The sequence below is a fragment of the Coenobita brevimanus genome, chromosome 23 (assembly GCF_032717465.1).
Source record: "Coenobita brevimanus isolate Jiangsu-jjx chromosome 23, ASM3271746v2, whole genome shotgun sequence".
Lineage (NCBI taxonomy): Eukaryota > Metazoa > Arthropoda > Malacostraca > Decapoda > Coenobitidae > Coenobita > Coenobita brevimanus.
The window spans coordinates 39,574,181-39,595,519 of NC_136976.1; the positions used below are offsets into that span (position 1 = coordinate 39,574,181).

Consider the following 21,339-nt stretch of genomic DNA (forward strand, 5'->3'; position numbering starts at 1 on the left):
AGATGCAGCAATGCAAGCTGAAATAATGAACAAATGTTTCCAATCGGTTTTCACTCACAAAAAAGAGTTTGTGGAAGGGGAGGGAGTGATTCGAAATGTACCGGTGCTAAAAGATATAAAAGTGGAGGTACAGGAAGTGTATAAATTACTGGAAACTCAAGATTTAAGGAAAGTCCCAGGACCTGATGGAATTTCTAATTGGGTACTGAAGGAATGCAGAGAACAACTGGTGGATAAAACTCACAGTTTAATCGTGTGTTCTTTCGTCAGAAGTGGAAGGTCATGTGTTTCTAACTTGTTAAGCTTTTACTCAAGAGCGATTGACATGGTACAGGAGAGAGATGGTTGGGTGGATTGTGTGTACGTAGACTTAGAGAAGGCCTTTGACAAGGTACCTCATAAGAGACTAATGTGGAAACTAGAATGTATAGGAGGACTGAAGGGGAAACTTCTGGAATGGATGAGAGACTTTTTGAGAGACAGACAAATGAGGACATAATAAAGGATAGGATGTCTGGCTGGAGGAAAGTAACAAGTGGAGTCCCTCCAGGCTCGGTGTTGGCGCCAGTAATGTTCCTGATTTACGTAAGTGATATGGTAGATGGAATGAAGAGTTATGTAAGTCTGTTTGCTGATGATGTAAAGATCTTGAGGAAGGTGGAGGTTGAAGAGGATTGTAAAATGCTGCAGGAGGTTTTGGATAGGATATATGATTGGAGCCGGACGTGGGAAATGAAATTTAATGTAAAGAAATGTAAAATATTAGAAATGGGTAAAAGTACCAGGAGGCCATCACTGAATTATTTGTTGGGTAATGAATTAATCACAAAAATGAGAGAAGAGAAAGATTTGGGAGTGCTGGTCCAAGATCGTTTGTCACCAGAAAAGCACATTAACAAGATAGTTTGAGAGACTTATAAACTCTTGATTAACATAAGAGTAGCATTTCATTATATGGATGAGGAGATGATGAAAAAATTAATAGTGGCCATGATCCGCCCCAGGTTAGAATATGCAGCGGTAGTGTGGTCCCCACACAAAAAGGAAGATTTAAACAAGATTGAGAGAATACAAAGAACAGCAACAAAGATGTTCCCCAGTCTGGCAGACCTGTCATACAGAGAGAGGCTGGAAAAGCTGGATTTGCCTTCCTTAGAGGAAAGGAGAAAGAGGGGAGACATGATTGCAGTGTTCAGGACCATGGTGGGAGTAGATAAAATTGACAAAGAAGATCTGTTTGTATGGGATAAGAGAGCAACAAGAGGACGCAGAATGAAATTGAAAAAGTCAAGCTTCTTGAAGGATATCAAGAAATATAGCTTTCCTTACAGAAGTATAGACTTATGGAATAGCCTGGACAAAGAGATCATCCAGTCTAAAAACTTAAACGAGTTTAAAGCTAAATTTGACTTATTGAGCAACAGCGACGGAAACCTACGAGCATAGTACATTCCGTGTATATTACAATTAGGTATATTAGGTAAATACATAAATATTTGGAATAACTTAGACGAAGAGGTGGTGCATGAGAAAAACATTCATGTGTGTAAAGGTAGACTTGATAAATGTGGATTTGGAGACAGGACAACACGAGCATTGGTCAATTCCTGTATACTGTACTAGAAATAGGTAAATATAAATAGGTAAATACACACACACACACACACACACACACACACACACACACACACACACACACACACACACACACACATCGGCGCTCCGTACCAGACCAACATGGCCAGTGGCATTACCTTAATTAGTATCTTTGAATGAGTCAAGCTCTGTACCAGGTTAGACTAAATGATTTTTCATTATTAAAAGGAAAAGAAATAATAAGTTTAAATAAGACTGGTTCAAACAGAACAAAGAACCACGATGCGCTGATTCAGCTGGGTTTGTTTAGACTACAGCAACACGGGGAAAGTGTGCATACTCTGTAAGTACATACTCTGTTCATTTAGTATTACAAAATGGATACATACTTCAGTAAAAGAAATTTGGAAAAGAAAAGGGATAAAAGTAGAAAGCAAAATGCTGATTTCTACCAAGAACTGGTTGAAGTGGAGACTCACAATAGACTGGTTGAACGTGTACACAAACTAGAAATGGCTTTCAAAAATGAAATTGATGAAATAAAGAAGCAAATGCACTTGCAAAAGGAAGAGATAGAAAAACTAGGAAGGGAGGCCAATAAGAAAGACACAACCATCAGTGAACTAACAGTGGAATTGAGTACGCTTAGGAAAAAAGTGAGTGAAATGGCAAGTACAGTAGTCAATCACGAGAGTGTTATGGAAGAGTTCAAAAATAACACAGAGACAATTAGGCAAGCAAGCAGTCTTATGGACCAGAGCAGCGATATTGAGGAGAAGATAATACAGGTGAATGAAGCTGTGCAGAGCTACAAAAATGATGTAGAAACCACCTATGCTGCAATGGTGAAAGTAAAGAAAGACTTAGAAACAAGGGTGGAGGAAAAAAGCATTAAAAAGGAAGTGAAAAGAATAATCCAAAACAATCCAAAGTTAGTCAGAGATTCAGTAGAGATAAATAAATCAATAGTAATCACTGGTATAGAAGAGGAAGAAGTTAAAAACAAGATCACTAGAGACAAAAAGGAGATGGCAAATGTAATGAGCTTACTGAAAGAAGTATCAGAGGAAATCTGTAGTAAAGACATAGAGGAACACAAAAGGCTACGGAAATACGAGAAAAGCAAGATAAGACCTCTAAAGGTGACTTTCCAGAGTGTAAACACTGTGGAAGAGATACTAAAAAATGCAAAGAATCTTATGGAAAAAGAGGAGTTCAGAAATGTATGGATAAAAAGATGCCTAACACAAGAGGAACTGGAATTACTGAAAGAGAAAAGGGAGGAAGCAAAAAGAAAAAATGAGGGAAGATTAGAAGAGGAGAAGAAGAAATTTTTTTTACAAAGTAATAGGATTGCTGGTACGAAAGTGGTACACAAACAGGATGGAAGAAAAAGGAGGAAGGTAGTAGAACCATGTCATGACAAGTATATAAACAAGATGATAAAGTTGATGTACTCAAATGTGGATGGAATGGTATCTAAATTACTAGAGATGAATGATTATGTCAGAGAAAATGAACCACAAATAATATGCCTAACTGAGACAAAATTAACACCAAGGATATCCAATGACATACTAAACTTAGAGGAATACAATATATGGAGAAGAGACAGAAATTTAAAAAAAGGAGGAGGAATTATAATATTAACTAAGAAACATCTAAAAGTCAAGGAAATAAACCTAGATATACCATCACAAGTAGAACTGATTGCAGTAGAGATCGACACATCTGAAGGTAAAGTAATTGTAGCCAATTTGTACATGCCACCCAGATCAAACACATGGGAAAGAGATGAATATGAGGACCTGACAGAGAGTACAATTCAGAGTATAAGATCATTGCTACATAAAATGGAAGAGAAATCGGAAAGAATTATACTAACTGGGGACTTCAATACAAATATGAATTGGAATACTCTAGATACAAATAGCCAAGAAAGCTGTTGGGACCAAAAGCTCCTGGATCTCGTACAGGAGTTTTTCTTAACGCAACATGTGACGGAAACCACCAGAAAAAGAGGACTTGATGTACCTTCAGTGCTAGATCTAATATTTACTAGGCAAGAAAATGACATTGACAGTTTAATATATCACCCTCCACTCGGCAAAAACGATCATGCAGTACTAAATTATAACTTCAGGATAGCATATGACATAGTAAACAGCAATGACAGTTACAAAAAGAGCCTAAACTATAAAAAGGGAAATTATCAAGACCTAAAGAAGTATTTCTTAGAAGTTGATTGGGAAAATGAGCTTAGAGGACAAGATTTAAATGCTGTATATAAAAAAATTTTTGTGAATTTTATGAAATAGGAGTCCAGAAGTACATCCCACAGCACAAAGAAGCAGATAAGAAAATACAGAAATGGTTCAATACAGAATGTAAAAAATCAAAAGAAAGAAGAGATTTGTTGTGGAATAGATACAGAAGACACAATAGTGAAAGGGCGTATAATAATTACAAACAGGCAAGAAACAACTATACAAGAATAAGGAGGGAAGCCCAAAAACAGTTTGAGGAGGATATAATAAATAAAAAAGTGATCAACCAAAGCTGTTTTACAGCTATATCAGAAGCAAAACCAAAGTAAAAGATATAATACAATCCATTACGGACGAGGGAATCACTTATACACAAGAGAAAGATATTTGTGAAGCACTAAATAAGAATTTCCAATTAGTTTTTACAGAAGAAAAAAATGTTGAGAGGGACTATGTGGAACACGCATGTCCACACATACTACCAGATATACAAATAGCGGAAAAAGTAATACAAGAGGAGTTAAGTAGATTAGACAGAGGAAAAGCAAGTGGTCCTGATGAAATTTCATGTTGGATATTACAAGAATGTGCAAAGGAGTTAAGTAAACCATTATTTTTAATTTTCAAGAAATCCTTGAGTCAAGGTAAACTACCTGATATTTGGAAAAAAGCAAATATAGTCCCCTTATTCAAGAAGGGAAATAGACAAAATCCTCTCAACTGCCGACCAGTATCACTGACCAGTGTTGTAAGCAAGGTATTAGAAAAACTTATAAGAAAAGCTTGGGTAAATCATCTAGAAGAACACAGTATGATAACAGAAAGACAGTTTGGTTTCAGAAAAGGAAAATCGTGTGTTACTAATCTGTTGAGCTATTATGACAGAGTAACAAACACAATACAGGAAAGGGAAGGATGGGTGGACAGTATCTATTTAGATTTCAAGAAAGCTTTTGACACAGTACCACACCAAAGACTTTTATGGAAACTGTACCATCAACTAGGAATTCGAGGCAAACTGTTTTGTTGGATGCAAAGACTTTCTCATAAAAAGAGAAATGAGGACAGTACTAAGAGGAAACTACTCATCATGGAAAGAAGTGACTAATGGAGTACTACAGGGTTCGGTGCTGGCACCAATCATGTTTTTAGTGTATATAAATGATATAAAAAGTAGCACTGGAAATGAGAGCTATCTGAATATGTTTGCAGATGATGCAAAAATACAAAGGAGAATTACTAGCACAGACTCTTGTAGGGAGCTACAAGAAGAATTAAATAAACTTCATGAATGGAGTAGTACATGGCAAATGGAATTCAATGTGGAAAAGTGTCATGTAATCAAGTTTGGTAAAAGTGGAAAAAGACCTGATTGGGATTATAAGTTAGGAAATAAAACCCTATACACATCAGAAAGAGAGAAAGACCTAGGTGTGATTATCAATAACAGACTATCTCCGGCTGACCACATCAGCGAGAAGGTACGGAACATGTATACACTGCTTGCAAATATGAGAATAGCATTCACATACATAAATAAAGACATGCTAAGAAGGATAATAACATCATTCATTAGACCAACCCTGGAATATGCATCAGTAGTCTGGAGTACTCATCTCAAAAAGCACATAGACAAGATTGAAAATGTTCAAAGGGCCGCTACAAGATGGATACCAAGCTTAAGGGACCTAAGCTACGAAGAAAGACTAAATAAACTGAATCTACCAACACTACAAGAGAGAGGGAAAAGAGGTGACAAGATAATGCTATATAAGTGCATATCAGGAAAGGAGAAAATAGACATAAATGATTACTTAACATATGGAGAAGCATCAGCAAGAGGACACTGCAAAAAACTGCATAAGAAGAGAGGTGATAAAGACGTAAGGAAATTCAGTTTCCCAAACAGAGCAATTGATCAATGGAATGCACTACCGAATGAAATAGTGTGTGCCAAAACAAATCACAAATTTAAGGATATGTATGATTAATATGGTTTAAGACACGGGACAGTACGAGCTTGACTCATTCCTGTAAAGATACAATTAGGTAAGAACACACACACACACACACACACACACACACACACACACACACACACACACACACACACACACACACACACACACACAATGTCTTTGAAGATCCAAGAAGCATTTGACAGGGTGCCCTATAAGAGACTGCTGCGGAAGTTGAAGACCTTTGGAGGGGTGCATGGGAAACTTTTAAAGTGGATGGAAGATTATCTGGTTGGAAGGCAGGTAAGAACAGTCATAAGGGAAAAGGTTTCACAGTGGAAAAATGTGACCAATGGAGTACCCCAGGGTACTGTCTTAGGCCTAGTAATGTTTCTGATATATAGAAACGATTTGCCAGAAGGTTTGAATAGTCACATGATTATGTTCACAGATGATGCTTAAATCATGAAACATATTAAATGTATTGATAATTGTAAAGCACTGCAAGAGGACTTGGATAAACTCCACAGCTGGAGCCAGCTTTTGAAAATGTATTTCAGCACCAAGAAGTGGCATGTATTAGAAATAGGAATGAGTGAAAAAAAAGACTGCATTGGACATATTATAAAATGGGCAGTGAGTAAAAGAAAGATGAGAAGGACTTGGAAGCGATTATTCAGGATGACCTGTCACCAGAAAAGGATATAAACAGAATCACTGGAGGCACCTATGGATTACTGACCAACATGAGAGTGGGTTTTAATTATATGGACGAGGACATGCTGAGGGACTTGATAGTGACCATGATAAGACCAAGACTAGAGCATGTGGCTGTGATATGGTCACCTTATTTGAAGGAGCATATTGATAAACTGGAGAGGGTTCAGCAGATGGTTACAAGGATGATACAGTATGTAAGGGAACTGACCTACGAGGAGAAATAAAAATGAAGTTACCAACACTATGCAAGAGAAGGGAAAGAGGGGATGATCATGATGTTTAGAAATGTAAGAGAACTGGAAAAGGTGGATAGAGAGGATCTTTTTGTGTTGGATGATGGAAGAACAAGAGGTCATGACCTCAAGTTGAGGAAAAGTAAATGTCTTAATGATCTTAAAAGGTTCAGTTTCTTGAACAGAAGCATAGATACTTGGGAAGGCTTAGATGAGGAGGTGGTACAGTCAATAACCATTCTTATGTTTATAAACAGACTGGATAAATGTAGACATGGAGACAGGACAATACAAGCTTAGCACAGTTCCTGTATACCACAAGTAGGAAAACAGCTTCAGCAATGTTGGTCATAAATATTGTCACTGTGTGAAGGTGGTTGTGCAATGGAACACTGCTTAAAGCCCATGTATATTCACTTTTCATATTATAGTGCAGTTCTGCTACTTTACATATTTTACTCATGCTTTTGCTCTCTATTGCAGTTACTTAATGTTGGCACCAACCACTCAGCAAACACGTATTATGGATTGGATGCGGCGGCATATCACTCCTGAAGCCTGTGTTTCTGTGTCTGACATCACCTCCATGTACTCGGTTCTCAGTGTGGTTGGGCCCAAGTCACGTGAAATGCTCTCACTCCTTTGTAATGCTGATCTGGTCTTCTATGGTCACATGTCTAAGGTATGTGTGGGAAACTGTTAAGGAGAGTGGGAAAAGGAAGAAAGTTGCATGCAAAAATTAATGTACCGTTGATCTAGCAGCACCTTGTAATTTCCCTGTTGAGGGTGCAGTAGCTGTAGTAGAAGTGTTTGCAAGTGGGCCCTACTTCAGTGAACCACTGGTCTGACTTTGCTTGGTGCATTGGTGCTGAATGGACATGTCTGGTTGTTCAGTCTTGCTTTAACTGGCTTATGTGGGGTGTATCCTCATTGGTTTTGACACAGCCTGAGGTGTTTGGTTATGATGTGGTGTTTAAGATGGCATGGCTGCTGGGATGGTGGAGGTATTGTCACGGAGGCAGGCCATCCTTTGGGCGGGTCACCTCTGCCTGAGGGAACTGAGATGGAGATGGTGATGCAGGCTCCCAGAGTCCAGCAAGGAAGTGGGGACATGGATGCAACAGATGATCAGGTGGTGAAACTATTGCTGCAGAAGCTCAGGAAGATTTGATCATTGGGACCCTTCTCTAGGGAAGAGGGTTCAGGAGTGCCACCAGGTAAAGTGATGTATTTGATTACAGAGGAGAGTTCAGCTGTGTTTGGTAACCCAGCCAGGGTTACAGCTGCAATCAACCTGTTGCCTTTTGTGAAGAATGTCAAGGAGAGAGAGATATCTGGGTGATGGGTAGTGGCAGACTGCTCTTGATTTGTGTGGACATGGAATATATGGGAACACTGACACCAGCCCCAGAGACCTTGACAGTATTCAATGAGTGTCAGGCACTGCGCAAGATTTCCTTTTCCTCTGAGGATAATATATTTGAATTTGGAAAGACAGATCCTGTGTCTAAAGATGTGTCAGATGCAGAGTTATTATTTTCATTGTCAGTGCTGGATGAGAAGTCTGCTAAGTTGGTGGAGGTTGCCATACTCCATAGGAGGTTCAGCATTGGTGAACAATTGGCAACTAGGTTGGTGTGTCTGAAATTCCTCGGCCCATTACCCTCCACTGTCCATTTGTGTTTTAGGGTGGAGTGATACATATTCCTTGTTCTTTGATGCTTGAATTGTTGTATGTTTGGTTGTAGTGCTATTTCCTGCCATAACAAGATGCACTGTGCCCATTGTAGTTGTTTCCATCAAGTGGCTGTGGAGGATGTCAGTTGTAACAGTGCAGAATTTTGTTACTTTGGTGGGGAGGCTTATAGAGTTTTCTCTCAGATGTGTCCTGTTGACTGTGATGCTGTTATCCTTCATGATGATTATAGGACTGGGAATCTCAGTCTGACTGAACTTAATCAACATCTCCACAAATTGAACCCATTCTGCCATGATAATTCTTGGCCTTGTGTTGCACCAGCACCTGCACCATCCACTTTCCCCCCTCTTCCCTCTATCATTCTCCTGGGACAGGAACTTATGCTGAAGGGATGAAGTCAAACCGCTTTGGGGCCTGTATGGTTTGTATGGACATGGTGGAGGAGTGGGTTGACAAGGATGGTATGGAGGACTACCAGCGGGAAGTAGAAATGGCAGTTCATCCCTTCTTCCCTGAGGAGATGGTACTGCATGAGGGTCACTGACCACCACCTTGCTGCTGTAGGGATGCCATCAGCACCACTGAATTCTTTCTATGCAACTTGATCCATCTATGGACTTATAACTTATATGAACCTCCCAAGGGGAGTACCTCCTGGGAGTATTTTGCTGCGACCATTGCTCCACCTCCAAGTGTTCTGGTTGAGAACTGTGGTGTGGTTGGTGAGTTGTGTTTTTCTTCTATGAAGCCTCAGGACAGCTTGCCTGCTAGGGGCTGCATTTCAGGTATGTTTGTGTCCACCTTTTGCCGAGATGAATTACATGCTGTCTGAATAATGACTTCCAGTATTGACACCTGCATCTTATTCTGGAATGCTCACTGTCATCTAGAAGACTCAATATTTGAGATTAACGGTTGATGCAGAGGCTCCTTTGGTGGTGGGTTTGTGTGAGACATGGCCTACTCGTAAGCTCAGTCTTACAGTTGTAGGGTTACACAACAGTAGAGCAAATAGAGATGGGAAAGGGGGAGGCATTTTGTAATTTGTGCTTTTTTTTTTTTTATGCAAGGAAGATGGAACCAAAACTTATAAGCCTGCAAGATTGTTCCCTCCAAGAAAAAAATACAAACAAAATAACACAGAGCCATATTCAAGATCCTTGCATTTTGAGATTCCTGGACACATTGCATTTAAAAGACTGGGGGTCATAGGCAGTAGGAATTACAGACAGAGGAAGCTAGTTCTAGAGTTGACCTGTTGTGTACATGAAGGACTGGGAGTAATGGTTAGCTCATACATTAGACAGTTGGACAGAAAAAGGATGGGAGTTTGCTGCAAGATGACTGTTACGACCATTACATACCTGCCATAGTAGTCGAGGATGCAAGTAAACAGTTCAAAGTAGCAGTGACCATTGATGTAGCGATAGAAAAGAGATAAAGATGCACACCGAGACAGAGGTTGAAGGGAGCCAGTAAGAGGAGGAGAGGTAAGGAGACAAGAATCCTTTGATGCCACCTGGTTGAGAGGAGCTGTATGAGATGAAAGTCCCCACACATACGAGTTGTATTATACACAGGAGCAAATAAAACTCCTGTATAAAGTTAACAGCAATGCAGGGATAAAGTAGGCATGGAGTCGGCTTAGCACACCTAATCTCGTGGAAGCAGATTTTACAAGAGATGTAATATAATCATTCCAAGATAAATCCTGAGAGAATGAAACCCCAGGTATGTTCAAAGTTGATGCAGGATTGAGTTAGATATTGTTAAAAATTAGAGGATACTCTGTGGTACACTCTAGCAGGTCAAAAGATGCAAGAACCTAGTTTTTGATGCATTAAAAACAACAAGATTTCTTTTACTTCAATCAGAGATATTAGCCAAGTCAGAGATTAGGTGTGCCATAGCCTTATCCCATGTTTGTTGAATTAATTACTGAGATGGATGCTGTGAGAAGTGAATGGAAAGGTGAAGGGTGGAGTCATCAGTGTATTCGTAGATAAAGTTAGATGTACTGCTTAGAAGGCCATTGATGAATAAAAGGAAGAGAGTTGGTGATAGGACAGAGCCCTGAGGAACACCAGCATTGATAGCTTTAGGAGAAGATTGGTGGCCATTTACAACAGCAGCTGTAGAACAACCAGAAAGGAAGCTAGAAATGAAGGCACACATAGAAGGATAGAAACCACAGGAGGGCAGTTAGGAAATTAAAGATTTATTCCAGACTTGATCAAAAGCCTTTAAGATACCAAGGGCAGTGGCAAAGCTTTTACCAAAGTCCTGAAAGGAGGATAATCAAGAGTCTTGAAGGAAGGTGAGAAGATTGCCAGTGGAGTGTTTCAGGAAGAACCCATATTGGCAGTTGGAAAGAAGGTTCTGATAGGAAAAGCACTTTAAAATTTTTGTGTTAAGAATAGGTTTAAAAACTTAAGAAATACAGGATGTTTAAGCAATTAGGTAATAGTTAGAGGGATGAGAATAGTCCCCTTTCTTTGGGATATGCTGAATGAAAGCAAATTTCCAGTAAGAAGAAATGGTACAAGTGGACAGACAAAGGTAACAGGGTTTACTTAGGCCAGGCATAAATACAGAGGCACAGTTCTTGAGGACAACTGAAGAGACCCCACTAGGCCCATATACCTTGTTAGTATTGAGACCAATGAGGGTGGAAAGTACATCGGTTGAAGATACTTTAACGTCATTCATGAGGGAGTCAGAGGAGGGAAATGATGGAGGAACAGCACCAGAACCATCTAAGGCGGAATTGGAGGAGAAAGTCTGAGAAAAGAGTGTTGATTTTTCAGTAGAAGAAACAGTTACATAGCCATCAGAGTGGAAAAGAGAAGGGAAGAATGGTTAAGTAAAGTTGTAAGAAAGATTTTTGCCAAGGTGCCAGGAGGAGCAGGAAGAATTTGAGTCAGAGAGTTTAGAGCATTTGGTATGAACGAAATTATTCTTACCAGAATGGAGAAAAGACTTAGCATGGTTCCTGGGAGACATAAAAGAGTTGAGATCCAGAGGTGGGTTAGCTCTGGTACCTTTTGTATTCCTTCTCCTTGTTTTGGACAGCATCAGAACAAATGTGATAAAACAAAGTTTTTTTTTTTTTTTTTTTTTTTTTTTTTTTCCACAGAAAGAGAGAGAGGAATGTATGCTTCCTTGCCCAAGAGAATAACCTCCATAACGTGGGAGGCACACTCAGATGGATCTTTGTTACGGAAACTATAATCATTCCAGGGAATATAAAAGAAGCACTGCCTGAGGGCCTCCCAATCAGCAGCTCCAACATGCCACAGCCGCTGCTTCTTGGGAGTGTCCACAGGCCTTACTGGAGTGACAGGACAGGTTAAGGTGATAAGGTTGTGATTGGAGGAGCCCAACAGAGAGAAAAGATTATCAGAGTAAGCAGAAGGATTACTGGTAGGTGTAAGGGAGAGGTCAGCTACGTTGGAACTCTCTCCAAGGAGGTCAGGATACGAGTAGGGTGCTGTACAAGCTACTCATAGTTATGAAGGATAAAAAAGATGTAGACTTATTCACCAGGTGGATCAGTGAAAGGAGAGGAGAGCCAAAGGTGGTGGTGAATATTGAGACCGCCTAGAATGGAGATTTCAGAGAAGGGAGAAGGTGATAGGATGTGTTCTGTCTTAGAAGTAAGACAGTCAAAGAATTTTTCATGGTAGAATTAGAGGATAATTGCACAGCACAGATACTGTATATTTAGAATGACATGATAGAAGAAGCCAGAGGATAGAGATTCAGAAGATTCAGGTTGAAGAACACAAAAGCAAGATATGTTGTTGTGTAAATACATACAGCAGCCACCTTTGCCCTTGTAATGAGTATAGAGATAGTAGGAGGACACAGAGAAGGGTTTACTACCGTATCTTTGATTGGGGTAAAAATAATCTTGTTGTTTCTAATGCATCATAGACTCAGTTCTTACACCTATCAACCCTACAAAATCTTCCAGAGGAGTACCCACTAATGTTTAATAATATCCAGGTTAGTTCTGCATTATCCTTGAACGTTCTTGGGGTTTCATTCACTTGGGACTTATCTAGGAAGGATCATATTACACCTCTTGTAAAATCTGCTCCCGAGAGATTGGGTGTGCTAAGCTGACTCCTTGCCTTCTTTACCCCTTTAACAGTTGTTGACTTTATACATGGGCTTTATATGCCCCTGTGTAGAGTACAACTCTTATGTGTGGGGAGGCTCCCCACATGCTGCTTTCTCAATACATCTCTTGTAGAATCTGCTCCCGAGAGATTGGGTGTGCTAAGCCGACTCCATGCCTTCTTTACCTCTGCACAGTTGTTGACTTTATATATGGGCTTTATTCGCCCCTGTGTAGAGTACAACTCTCGTGTGTGGGGAGGCTTCCCACATACAGCTTTTCTCAATAGGGTGGAGTCAAAGGCTTTTCATCATATTAACTCTCCTCATACTTGCCCCCTTGTTAATTCTGTCAATGCCCCTTGATGCCAGATGTAGGTGAAGACAAAGTGTAGGAGTTAGTTTTCTGACAATATATTAAACACCATCTTGAATCTTTGTACAACAGCAGAGGACAGCATCCGTGTCCAACCCCAGACCGTTACAGACAGCTACTGATCGCCGGCTCCCACCGGCTAGAGAGAGGCGGTGCGACTACGGAAGTCGTGAATCATCCAAATCCCAGACATAACATAAGTGCTCGTAGACATAATACTGGGCGGTGACGCCCTACTTGGATTCTACTTACAACTGCTTACAACTACATACATACTATATTTACTTCCTATATAATATTAACCCCTACACCGCGGGCTTGTTTACCAATGACCTGCGTATGCCGCGGGGTTATTTGGGCTCCGACAGACTCTCAAAAAATATTTGCCAAAAATCAGTTATTAGTCCTAGAATAATAAAATTACATATGCTTATGGCACATACCTTCAGCTTTCTCCTGGAATGATTGTTGAGCCTTCGTCGGTTACCGTAGGACTTGTGGAGACCTCTGAAGTAGGGTAACGAAGTCTCCACTTTACACTTCCCGACAACCCGTAATATGATTACCACAGCCAGATACAAACACTATAAACACTATTCTACAATTTTCAAGTAGTTTGGGATCCATACTCAAAATAAAAAACACTGTGAAAGCAATGGAAATTACAAGCGCATCTGATCGTCGCACTGGCACTAGTTCGCATTTGTTACTCTGTCATTTATTATTCATAAAACCCCTCACACTTTATATTTCTATTACTATATAACACTTATATATATCTACAGTCTTTATCCATAAGTTTCCTTCAGTAGTATTAGTTTATTGTCACTGTAGGGATTCAATTTCTTTCAGTAAAATACGTAGCATTCACTTTCTCGTCCTGTATACTAGCATTGAGAGTGAATGTCACTTTCATCTTCACTCTCATAACTCATAGCATTCAGACATGCTAGAGTGAAACTTTCACTTTCATTACTCTTAGGGTATATACTCGTATTCTTATAATACTACTCATTTACATTTCTATTTACGTTCTCTATTTTATTTACGTTATTTACATTTCTATTTTATTTACACTGTGTGGTGTGCACTGTCACTTGAAATAACTTATAAAACTATTTTCCATTGTTCACGTATATTTACATTCATTACTTTCACTTGCTGTTTACACATTATTTAAACATTATTTACAATTCCACTTGCACTGTTTTACTCAATAGAAAGATCGTAGTCACTCTTTTATCAATTGTCAGCCCTTTACCTCTTTCCACACGAGGTTTAGTAGGGGGTAAAGGTCACAGGGCCATTTGCATGGAGGTGAAAAAAGGCCTTGAAGTCAGCAAGAAGAAACATACGTACTCTCGCTTCGGAAGATGAGAGTACACAGATAACGGAGGGCCAGCGTGGAGGCCTGCTTTAGGGGTTATTCAGAGTTACCAATATTGGTTCTTGAAACAGCTAAGTCTAGCACTGATATGATTGGCAGGAAATCTAGACAATACATTTTAAATTTGGTAGTTCCAGGTGAATGTAAATATCACTTAGGCTTCTCCCTTCCCTCCTTACATGTATATTTATTACGAAAATAGATTAGAGGCCTACTTAGGAGATATATATTCAGAGCTACCAATGTTATATCTTGAAACAGCTTTGTCTAGCACTGATATGATTGGCAGGAAATCTAGACAATACATTATAAATTAGGTAGTTCCAGGTGAATGTAAATATCACTGAGGCTTCTCCCTTCCCTCCTTACATGTATATTTATTACGAAAATAGATTATACGGCATATTTCAAGGGGAAAAAAACAGCAAAAATTAGTGAACGTGTGCACGTGAGGTGTTGTCAGGTGATGATTAGCCAACTCCAGGTGTATGGCACTCTCACTTACCTTATTTCTTTCTTGTATATATTATTTGGTATAAGAATAGGACATAGGGCTTATTTCAATGGATGAAATCAGTGAAAAATTCCAGGGAAGATTTACTTAGCATAGCACGGCCGGGCAGGTGAGAGGATAGGGTAATGGAGTGGGGGTAGGGAGGGGAGTCAAGAACGGGGAGAAATGGCTAAATTGTCAACAATGGATGGGAGTACAGATGAGATTAGGAGTGCTGACTAGTGTTGGACATTGGCAGTACTGATAGATGATACAAGCCCCTGCTTGGAAGCCCGGGTGAATTCAAAATAACACAGAATCACAAAAGCGACGCCCCGCGGTATGATCCCTTGCTCCCAAGCGTCACGAAAGTGACGCCCCGCGGTTAAGGGGTTAAAGGGTTACAAACACCCTTCAACCTCTGTCTCTTCAGTGCACTGTTGCATCTTTGTCTCTTTTCTGTCACTACTTCAATGGCCACTGCTCCTCTGAACTGTCTGCTTGCATCCCTCCACCTCTACGATGGGTGCGTAGCACCCGTCTAGCAACAAACTCTCATGCCTTTTCTATCCAACTCTCTAATGCAAGAGTTAATTGTTACTCCCAGTCCTTCATTTATGCAACTGGTCATCTCTGGAACCGTCTCCCTCTGTCTGTATTTCCTACTTCCTATGATCTCCTGTCTTTTAAACGCAGTGTGTCCAGACATCTCAAAATAAACGGATCTTGAATTTGGCTCTCTTTTGTTTTTGTTTTATTTCTTGGAAGGAACAGTTTGTGGGCTCCTGGCCTTTGATTCGTTCTTCCTTGCATTGGAAAAAAAAAAAAAAAAAAAAAGGTGAATCCCAGTGAGGAAAAGCAGATGATGTCTAGAGGAAGAGGTGGTGTTCAACAGAGAGAAAATTAGAGAAAAGGCCATGAATGTTGCAGAAATGAATAAAGAGTGAGTCAGACAATGGTTCCATGCATCTCATTTGGTCATCACTGAGAAAAGGATGGATGGTCGCGGTTTTTATGTCCCCCACCCACCCGACCATGATGAATGATGTCACTGAATGTACAGTAAGGTTGGATGATGAGGAAATGAGAGATGTGAGTGCATTTAAGTACTTAGGTAGTGTGATGAGTAAAGATGCAAGTTTGAAGGATGAAGTGCTTGAAAGGGTACAACAGGGAAGAAAGGTTCTGGTTCATTGAAAGCAGTGATAAGAAACGGGGAAGTGAGCATAGAAATGAAAAAGTCGCTGCATGACAATATTGTGATCCCCACTCTAATGTACAGAAGCGAAGCTTGAACCGTGGTGGAAGGACACAATTCAAGAGTGAGGACAGTGGGAATGAGTTATTTGAAAGGAGCATGTGGAATTACATGGAGAGATAGACTGAGAAAAGAGGAAGTGATGGAGCATTGTAGTGTGAATGTGGATGTGATAGAAAGCGTTAGGAGAAATACATTGAGGTGGTTTGGCCATGTGGAGGGAATGGAGAGTGAGAGACTAACTAGGAGAATGTATGTGAGTGAGGTGGAAGGGGGGGGAGTGAGAGGGAAACACCAAGGATGAGATGGAAGGATGGAGTGGAGGGGTATATGATAGAAGGGAAGTGTAAATTGACAGGAGGACAGTGAAATGACAGAGGACACGGCAACATCAGAGTGATTTTTTTTTTGTCGCCATGCGTTGTGGGATTAAGGCAACCGGCTATAGATAGATAGAGAGATATATAGTAACTAAACCCACTCCTACATCTCCTGAGGCATTCAGCATCTCAGCAGTTAACCCCTGCACACACACAGCCTTCTCCAACTGCATTCTGTCAATCACCTTGCAAAAGTTAAGGGTCAGACATTGGATATGCTGTCTCCAGACTTTCCCTGTTCTTGTCAGACTCCTCATTCAGCAACTATTTGTACTTTTCTCTCCAAGCATTCTCACTGTTCTCACCATCTACCAGTACCCTTCTTTCTTCATTGTTATCACACTGCATGCATGTGATATCCATATTTTCTCGTGTCATCTGTATAGCCATATTAAATACAGCAATCCTCATATTAGCATTGTTTAAACTAACTAGTAAAAATCCTGACTTAGCCTTTGCCCTGTATATCTCCATTTTGGTTCTGCACATAGCAGCCAAGTATTCCTCTCAGTTACCACTCCTTTTCTATTCTGTAAACTGTCTTCATTTCTCTTTAACCACCACCACATTATCTTATGTCTGGGTGGGCCCTTTGTTCAGTTACACACTGAATCAATAACTCTCAAGAGATTGGACTTGAGAGCTCTGAATGCATATTTACGCTTCTGTCTATAGACCCATGCTCGGCTACTATGCTACTCTTGTTTCTATAGACGGCATCTCTTGCAGCATGGCTTTTCAATTTCCTTGTTTTTCTCCTGGGTACATGTTCCTTTTTTGTCACCACCTATTTCATTAGTCCTATGTCACTTATCATTAATTTCTGCTACTGCACACAGTTCGTCCCTAATAACCTTCACAACCTTTACCAGCCTTTTATCAGCCCGTGTGATCAGGAAATAGTTGATCTGGCTACTACAGCCCCCAGACTCACATGTTATCAATCTACTCTCTCTTTTCCTAAGAAATGTGTTGCCCGCAACTGTATTAACCGCTTCTCTGAACTCTAGTATCATTTCACCTTCTGCATTTCTTGTATTATATATATATCCCTATTGCACACCATCATTTTCTTGTTTTGCTGCATCCACATGGCCATTGAAATTCCCACCCATAACTACAGTTTCATCATCCCCAGTTCATCCAACCATATATATAAAATCATCTCAAAACCTGTCTTGTTCCTCATCATCCAAGCTGACCATAACTTATCTATTTCTCATCAACAAACAGCACCACCCAACCACGTTTGTCCATACTTCCCCTCCAGAATAACTTATACTTACTATCCTTCCTAACAATCATCCTTGCTGATCCTCCTCTCCATCTGACCTCCTGTACACAACAGACATGCACCCATCTCCTGCTCAAGGCTTCTGCCTACTCCCCTCCCCCTCCTCTCTGCCTTTCATATTGCCCGCATTTCAAGAGGTCACTGCAAACCCTTTGGTGTTTCAGTTCCTTCAGTATTGCCTTTTACATTGTTTTTTTTTTTTTTTTTTTTTTTTTTTTTTTTTTTTACAGTATTGAAACTTTGGCTTGAACTGTTAACTGTGACATACAGCCACAGCTGTTCTGAGGTGCACTGTGACATACAGACTCCAATGTTGGGTTGAAAATTTCCGTGCATTGTTTTGGGGTGGTTTGTTGATGAAGGACTTGAAATATGTTATGTGGAGGGATCTGGAACCTTTTCAGTCACTCAAAGCCCACCATACACATGCCTCATTAGTCATTGTTTGGTACAATGGAAGCTCAATATCCAGCCCATAAAACTTCAAAAATTCACCTCAGCTACACCAAGGTAGATACAGAACTGATTTTGTGTTGCGTAATATTTATGCATACACTCCTTCCTGTGGTACTTATAAAATTTATTTATGATGAATATCCCTGGTAGCTGCATTTTTGCCAAAGTACCATCTTCACAAGAAAGAAAATATCCAAGTTCTTTACAGCCAAACTATGGTAGATACTGACCAGAAAATTTCCACACCCATCCTGCGGCATACTGTCTTCAGTATTATACCTGTGAAACTTGTCTTTGAAAAAAATAATATACTGTACATGCATATTTTTTTGGCAGCTCAAAATTACCAAACTTTAGAACACTGTGGTAGCTAAACTATCGCATATATTGACATGAAAATTGATATACAGTAAACCCTCTCTAATTTGAAACCAAATAATTCGGAAATCAGTTAATTAGGATCTTTTTTGACCACCAGACATTTAATTTTGATTTGGATAGAAATTTGAATTAAGCGAGAAAAGTCCGAAAAAGGGTTCCAGTGATAAGTGGACGTGAACAGTTTTTGTAGCGATAAGTGTAGTAATACGTGTAATTTTTAAGAACTGTACAGTACCTTCGGTACACTTAAATGTACTGTTCTCTACTATTGTGTTGCAAGACTTCATTATCAAGGTTTAACACTATTTTATTTATTGTATTGTGCACTCTTTGAGTATAAAGTAATACTGTAGTGTACTGTTCAATTTTTTTTTTTTTTAAGCCATGTTTTAGTGAGTGTGGGTGTGATTTAGGGATAGGGGCAAGCATGAGCTCCAATAATTCAGATTTTTGGATAATTCGACGTAGGGTTCCCCCCAATTAATCCGAATTATAGAGGGTTTACTGTACGTATATTTTATTACTTCTTCTTTCAGTTGAAAAGACAAGAAAACAAATATGAGAAACTTATCATCATTCATTTTTTTTCATGAGGTGCACTTTGATTTCCAATCTGCCACATTTTATGAGATAAGCAATGAACTGTGTGTCATTTATAGTCTTGTGATCCTCAGTTGGAAGTATTTTTGTTTTCGGATGTACGTATGATTTTAGTTTATTTTTATTTTTTTAATTTTATTTCTTTATTTTTTTAGCTTATCTTTGTTTGTATTGGTGGGAACAAACCTAGCTTGATCTAGCATAATTTATTTTTGTTCTAATGAGTTGTTGATACTTTTCGGAGTTTTTCTTCTATCCTATGATAGTGCCTGCATGTGTTTTCAGTGCATAAAGTTTACAAGATTCCATTGCGCTGTTGTTACTTGTTTGGTGGAAAAAGGTCAAGTGTGTGACCAAAGTAAGTCCTAAAAGTTTTGATAGTGTTCCCAGCATGAGTAGCTGCTAAGGAGGGAAACTTGATAGTGTGTTTGAAATTCACATATGTTTGGAGTGAAAAAAGTGATATTTGATTTGTTTGGTAAGGCATTTGTTTTTTCCATTGTTATAGTGATTGTAGCAACAGGTGGAGCTGGCCTTTTGTTTGTTGAGTCTTGGGGTGTCATGAAGCTCTTTTTATATCAGCAGCATAGAATAGTACTGTTAATGAAGAAGAGATTGGCGGGTCCTGGAGGAAAAGGCTAAAAGGTAGGGTTAAAGTACTGAGCCTTATGTGACACTACTGGATAGTACTGAATTTTGAATAGAGAACTTTATAGAATAACTGGAGAGAATATTTGCCAGCCATTTTATGTCATTATCTTCTGTGTGTGTATCTAAGATTTTCCTTGTCATGATATATCTTGGAATGGTATCAAAAGCTTGGTTAATGTTTATTGCTGTAGGTATTACTTTGATACAAAGAGGGAGTGTGTGAAATACATCGAAGAGCACTCAGTTTGAATGAGCAGAAAAAGACTAAAGATCTTCAAGGATGGTGTCTGTGCCTTGTAAAGTATGATTTCTGGTGGAGACAAGATGTAATGCAACTTCTGCTCAGTTCTTTGAGCCTGGGATGTTTCCTTCATTATTACAACATGGGTGGTGTTGTAAGGTGGCTGAAAGCCTCTTCCTCAGGGTGCCTTCGAGGAGAAAACGTTTCATTTCATTCGTTTTTGAAGGCTCCAACATGCTTGCATGCATCGACCTTGGTCACCTAATGGCGACTCTCCATGCTGCTCGATCTGGGTCAGCCTCCCTGTTCAGTCCCTTAACCCTGAGGTCTCACTTAATGACCTCGTCCCACGTCTTTCTCGGTCTGCCCCTCGCAATCCCACCCCCAATATTAACGCTTCTCACTTTCTGCACCCAATTATCATCCCCCATCCTCTCCACATGCCCAAACCATCCCAGTCTACCTCTCCTCATCACAACACCAATACACTCCAGTCCCATCCTCTCTCTCAACTCTTCCGTCATAAATCCAGGCCTCCCAGGCCTTTTACGGAGGGACACACTGCACATCCACCTAATCATTGTCATTTTGATATGTTTGAGCCTGTGAATATCCTTTTCCTTTACTGCCCAGATCTCGCTACCATACAGTATTACACTCCTACACATGCTGCATACAAAGACCCCTTAGCACGTAGGGAGAGCCTTCTCAATGTCAGGAGAGGCAACAACTCCCAGAACTTCTTCCAACCACTTCTCACCCTAGCCACAGAGCTAGTTCCAGCCCCACCTCCAGCACATAACATGTCTCCCAAATAACAAAACTCTTCCATGCAGTCAAGAGACTCACCAGCAAGTTCAGTTCTTTCATACCTGACAATCTCCACCTGCTCTCCCCGGCAGCCACACACATAAAATCAGCATTATCTTGCAGTCTGCCTCTGATACCACTACATCTCTTATGCACCCACTTATCACAAACACTGCACAAGATGGAATTACTTCCCATGCCCTTGTGGCAAATTGCACATGGCCACTCTCCTTTTTTGACATTACTGCCACCGACCCTAGATATCATCACTTTTGTTTTATCTGCATTTACTCTTAAACCCTTGTGCCCATACCATCTCTTCACTTCCTAAATCTTTCCTCTGCCTCCCTTTCATTCTTCAATCAACACCAAATCATCAGCATACAACATCTCCCATGGGAGTCCATTTCTGAAGTC

At 39.9% G+C, this 21,339-nt stretch overlaps 1 protein-coding gene across 1 annotated transcript in view; it reads left to right on the forward strand.

Annotated features, from left to right (window-relative positions):
- LOC145392951 (pyruvate dehydrogenase phosphatase regulatory subunit, mitochondrial-like) overlaps positions 1-21,339 on the forward strand; it is an 865,738-nt gene that overhangs the window by 617,877 nt on the left and 226,522 nt on the right. The window contains exon 16 of the mRNA XM_080267241.1: positions 7,258-7,456. Coding sequence (XP_080123367.1) covers positions 7,258-7,456 — 199 coding nt within the window. The remainder of the gene's footprint in view (positions 1-7,257; positions 7,457-21,339) is intronic.